The sequence below is a fragment of the Coccinella septempunctata genome, chromosome 9 (assembly GCF_907165205.1).
Source record: "Coccinella septempunctata chromosome 9, icCocSept1.1, whole genome shotgun sequence".
NCBI lineage: Eukaryota > Metazoa > Arthropoda > Insecta > Coleoptera > Coccinellidae > Coccinella > Coccinella septempunctata.
In genome coordinates, this window is record NC_058197.1 from 1,867,663 (window position 1) to 1,873,937 (window position 6,275).

The following is a 6,275-nucleotide window of genomic DNA, read 5'->3' on the forward strand; positions in this document are numbered from 1 at the left end:
TTTTATCCTTTTTTCATGAAGCTGTTTAGCTGTGAGGTGTACGTGATAATAGTTCTCTTTAGGGCAGTCCAACGATCTGTAACGGTTAGCTGATTGCCTGCTGAGCCTTGTGGACCGACGTAAACGATTGGCATCTGGACGGAAACTACCTGAATACGCCAGGCCTTACTGCGCGACTTTGTTGTGATGTCTCTTATATTTGAACAGTGTTTTGATAGTAGGCCGTGTGAGAGGGTGAGCTGCGAACGGATTCAGAAATATTTAGTGTTATCATTGTGTTTGGATAAGTGACACTCTAATTGTGAAAGTGTTAAAGTTTTTGAAGTATACGTAAAAAACTATACGTTTTGCAAACTAAGTGTGATATCACAGTGAGTATTTTACATGATTTTTTATCAATTTCACTCGCAAGATAATCAATAAATATTCGAACATACTAATTTATTCATTCAATGATTTCATAATACTTATTTTCAATCGTTTTTATTTCAAATATTGACTATTCGAAAATAATAGGGAGTGATGATCAAAAATTAAATTATGCATTATTCATAAAATGTGGTACAGAAAAACTTTTCAGACCTGTTACTAAATTCAAATTTCATCTCAATCCAGTTTCTCAATTCAGTTGTATACCTTTTTTACATAAGTTATGTACTTTCTTACAGTACCTACGTTTTCATCTCAATTCAGTTTTATACCTTTTTTACATAAGTTATGTCTTTTCTTACAGTACCTACGAAAAATGCCACGTCTTCGTGGAAGATCCAGAAATATTGGTAGACGTAGTCAACGATCGCAATATGTCCATAATCGTCGATTGAATAGAACAATAATTGAGGAACACTCAACGGATAACGTAAATTTAGGAGATCAAGTTACAAATACACGTACAGATGAGAATTTAGAACAACCCCATCAACGTTTTCGTACTAATACATTGAGACAAAGAGAGGAGCGTCTACGAGAGACCGACGCACAGAGAGAACGAGATCGACAGCGAATGCAACGTCAACAAGCAATTGACACGAGCATCATTCAATCGTGTTACGTTCGGATATGACCATAATATCGACTATTCGTCGCACTCACTAATTACGATCGGTAATATGGACAAGGGGTGTCAACATTGTCATGCTTTCACGTACAGAGCTGAATCGGCTGGTCTATGTTGCGCATCTGGAAAAGTTTCACTTCCACCATTAAATCCACCTCTTGAACCATTGAGAACACTACTAGCTGGAGCTACATCGCAATCAAAACTGTTTTTGCGTAAAATTCGTGAATTCAATTCTTGCTTCCAAATGACATCATTTAAAGCTACTAAAATTATTCACAATAATGATGGTCGCAATTTTGAATCAACTTTTAAGATTCAAGGTCAAGTGTATCATCAAATTGGTTCATTGCTTCCAATGCCTGAAGCTGATCCCAAATTTCTACAAATCTACTTCATGGGAGATGAGGAACAACGAACTAATACACGCTGCGCATACAACCATATAGACCAGATGCAGGAGCGAGAAATTGTAGAAATTTTGGAAACACTTTTGCTGAATAATAATCACTTGCTACGGTTGTTCAAGACTCTCTCCAACAGACTGCAAAACGACAACTACGCCATTGTCATTAAAGCAGATAAAGTACCGTATGGAGAGCACGCAGGCACATATAATGTTCCAACTATTAATGAAGTTGCAGTTGTTATGGCTGGTGACCCATCGGAACGTCGAGATATACGCATACAACGCAGGGATAACACGGTGCAAATAATTCAAGACAATCATCGTTCTTATGATGCATTGCAGTATCCGTTGATATTTTGGGAAGGAGAGGATGGTTATCATTTCAACATTAAACAAAGGAATCCAACGACAGGTAGGTACAACTCATAGATTATTTCATATTTTTTGTCGCACTAACAACTTTGGTGTATCTCATGTAGGTCTATTTTCTTTTTTCCAGGTGTGGAACTAACCAAAAAAGTTAGCGCGATGAACTTCTACGCATACCGGTTAATGATTCGTGCTAATGAAGATAATAACATTCTTCGATGCCGGCAGCTATTTCATCAGTACATTATTGATATATATGTGAAAATCGAAAGTGAGAGATTACGATATTTAAAGTTTAATCAAGCACAACTTCGTTCTGAGGAGTACATTCATTTACGTGACGCCATAATAGGTAGCGTAGATGCAACAAATGACATCAACAACATCGGTACCGCATATATTCTTCCATCATCATATACTGGCAGCCCACGACATATGCAAGAATATATTCAAGACGCCATGACTTATGTACGTGCATACGGCCGGCCTGATCTATTCATCACTTTTACGTGTAATCCCAACTGGAATGAAATTAAAAATTTGCTGTTGTCAGGTCAATCCTCAATGCATCGCCATGACATCACCGCGCGTGTGTTCAAACAGAAACTGAAATCTTTGATAAATTTGATCACACATCACTCGGTATTTGGCAAAACACGTTGCTGGCTTTACTCTGTGGAATGGCAGAAACGAGATTTGCCACATGCGCATATTTTGATTTGGTTGGTAGATAGAGTACGCCCAGAAGAAATTGACCAAATTATTTCTGCGGAAATTCCGGATAAGAATATCGATCAAGAATTGTTTGACATTGTTACCACTAACATGATCCACGGTCCATGTGGTACTTTAAACATGACGTCACCATGTATGGACAATGGAAAATGTACGAAACGTTTCCCAAAACCATGTCTACCTGATACAATCACCAATATCGATGGCTATCCATCTTACCGTCGTAGAGACATAGACAATGGTGGCCAATCATATGAATTACGACTATCAAACGGTTCAAGAGTAGACATTGATAATCGCTGGGTGGTTCCATATTCACCGTTGCTGTGCAAAACCTTCAAAGCACATATAAACGTCGAGTTATGCAGTTCTGTGAAGTCCATCAAGTACATTTGTAAATACGTTCATAAGGGCAGCGATAAAGCTATATTTGGTGTTCAAAATGTAAACGACAATGACGAAATAACACGTTATCAAATGGGCCGATACATAAGTAGTAACGAAGCTATTTGGCGTATTTTTAATTTCCCAATACATGAAAGGGATCCTGCTGTTATACATTTGGCTGTGCATCTTGAAAATGGACAGCGTGTTTATTTCACGGAACAGACTGCTCTGCAACAAGCTTTAACAGCTCCAAAAACAACTCTGACGGAGTTTTTCAAACTTTGTAATCGACAAGATTTTGTCGGTCATTTCGCGAAGACCTTGATGTATACTGATGTTCCTAAATATTTGACGTGGAACAAACAATCAAAAAATTGGGAACGACGGAAACGAGGTGTTTCAGTACCAGAATTCCCCAATATGTTTATGGCAAATACTTTAGGCCGATTATATACTGTTCATCCTAAACAACGTGAATGTTTTTTTCAGCGTTTGTTGTTGGTTAACATTCCCGGGCCGACGTCCTTCCAATATTTGCGAAAAGTCAATGGTATCTTATACGACACTTTCTTCGATGCCTGTCGTGAATTACATTTATTGGAAGATGATAACCACTGGGATCTCACACTAGCAGATGCTGAACTTTGTTCGAATCCACAGCAAATTCGTCAATTATATTCCATAATATTAACAATGTGTTTCCCGTCCGAAGCATCTACTCTGTGGAATAAATATAAAGACTCAATGAGTGAAGATATTTTGCATCGGATTAGAATTACTAATCAAAATCCCAATATCCAATTTTCGACTGAAATATATAACGAAGCATTAATAATGATTGAAGAGATTTGTATTCTAATTTCGAACATGCCGCTCATCCATTGCGGCATGCCAGCGCCGAACCGCTCACCAGCAGATATCATTAACAGCGATGTTCAACGTGAACACCAGTTCGACATGCCTTCCTTGGCAAATTTTGTTGCTGATACAGAACAATTGCTTACTGATGAGCAACGAAATGTATATGATGAAATTAACTTATCAGTTGCAGCTCGACAAGGTGGCTTCTTTTTTTTGGATGCACCAGGTGGCACTGGATAACATTCCTCATCTCACTGATCCTTGCACGCATTCGATTAGAAAATCATATTGCATTGGCAATTGCTTCATCAGGAATTGCAGCAACCTTACTTGATGGAGGACGGACTGCGCATTCAGCTCTTAAATTACCTTTGAATATTCACACAAATCCCGATGCAATGTGTAATATTAAGAAGCATTCTGGCATGGCTGAAGTTTTGAGAAAATGCAAAATCATTATCTGGGATGAATGTACGATGGCCCACAAACATTCGCTTGAAGCTCTAGACAGGTCGCTGAAGGACATCAGAAATAATACTAGGCTTTTCGGTGGTGCTTTAGTACTGTTATCTGGGGATTTCAGACAGACATTGCCTGTCATTCCACGTGCTACATATGTGGACGAAATGAACGCATGTTTGAAGGAGTCATATCTATGGCGAAGTGTCACTAAATTATGCCTTACCATAAATATGCGAGTTCAAATTCAAAATGATCCATTAGTGTCGAGATTCTCCGAACAATTGCTAGATATTGGTAATCGTAGAATTCAATTGTACGTAAATACGCAATGTATTAAACTCCCGGAAAATTTTTGTAACATAGTGGGTACTGAGGATGATTTGATAAATAGTATCTTTCCAGATTTACGGAGAAATTTCACTAATCATGCATGGCTACGTGAGCGAGCTATTTTAGCCGCAAAAAATTTAGATGTTGACGCAATCAATTTCAAAATACAACAGTCATTGCCTGGTGATGAATTTACATTCAAATCAATTGACACTGTTGTTGATGCAGATGAAATTGTCAACTATCCTGTAGAATTTTTAAATTCACTCGATTTACCTGGAATGCCACCAAACAACTTGCGATTGAAGATTGGCTCACCAATAATTTTGCTTCGAAATTTGAATGCACCAAAATTATGTAATGGTACGCGGTTGGTTATGAAAAAAATCATGGGTAATATTCTTGAAGCCACTATATTGAGTGGCAAATTTCAAGGTGAAGTTGTACTGTTACCACGAATCCCAATGATTCCTTCAGATTCACCTATCCCATTCAAACGTCTACAATTTCCAATACGCTTGGCATTTGCTATGACAATTAATAAGTCACAAGGTCAAACAATGACGATTTGTGGATTGGATTTGGAAAATCCGTGCTTTTCTCACGGCCAATTGTACGTTGCATGTTCAAGGGTTGGCAAACCATCCAATTTGTTTGTGTATATTCCTCAAGGAGTAACCAAAAATATTGTACATCCAATGGCACTAAGTTAGTTGAACTTTTTGTTAATTGAAAATATACAAATGTTATAAAATATTTTGAGTTTCAACTTTATAACCTTCAATTAATGCCAATGTAACTCTTTATTCAACACAGCTGCTACATTCCAATTTCCTCATATTGTACCTATTAACACTACGGATAGGTTGTATTGTAGCAACAGTATAATATGTAATTTGTACTTTTCAATAAAAATTTTCATCAATAAGCATTACAGCTTATTCACTGAGTATATAAAAAAAGTAGGACTTGTGTAGGTTAGTACAAAACAACGTATGTCGTTGCCATGAAAATTAACGAATCACAAGACCAGCCCTTGAGTGTGTGTGGTTTTTTTCATGGCCAGTTGTATGTTGCGTCTTTACCTTCTGCTCTATTTATTCTCGCACCTCGGAGAAACCTAAAAATGTGGTTCATCTTAAGGTACTACAATGAGAGAATTTTTGAAACATTGAAAACAAAAAGTTAAATTAAATATGCACAACAATAATGTTACGCTTCAATAAAGTTGAGTCTTTTCATGTGAATAAAAATGTACATACCTTTTTCAATGTAATTAAATTATTTGTATATTTTGTATCTACTTTAATTTCGCCTAATATATCTCCTACTTGAAAAAATACCAATGGTTAGTTAATACAACTTTATGTATCTCTGAGGCGAAACAAAGTTCGCCGGGCCAGCTAGAACGTTATATAATCAGATGACGAAACGACGAATGACGTATCTCGGGATGATTTGTGAAAATTTCGTTATATTCTAGAAAAAATACGATATTGTTGAACAATTTTTTCAAATTGATACCTAATACTATTTTTTACAGAGTGTTCAAATTCAAAAATCCAAACTTTCCACGAAACCTTACTCCGAATATACTTGCGTCCGATCGGTACGAACAATGGAGCGCAACTAAGATCACGTGATAGAATGACGAATACGTTATGT

At 37.0% G+C, this 6,275-nt stretch overlaps 1 protein-coding gene across 1 annotated transcript; it reads left to right on the forward strand.

The window, feature by feature from the left end:
• The first annotated feature begins 1,415 nt into the window (after nt 1-1,415).
• On the forward strand, nt 1,416-5,366 carry LOC123320949. The gene is made up of 3 exons (XM_044908446.1): nt 1,416-1,878; nt 1,966-1,980; nt 5,139-5,366. Exons 1-3 carry the CDS (start codon nt 1,416-1,418, stop codon nt 5,321-5,323), a joined length of 663 nt encoding a protein of 220 aa, XP_044764381.1. The 3' UTR covers nt 5,324-5,366.
• The last annotated feature ends 909 nt before the right edge of the window (nt 5,367-6,275 follow it).

Excerpts from the sequence above, each read along its gene's own strand:
- LOC123320949 (XM_044908446.1), top strand. The coding sequence starts at position 1,416 with ATGCCTGAAGCTGATCCCAAATTTCTACAAATCTACTTCATGGGAGAT.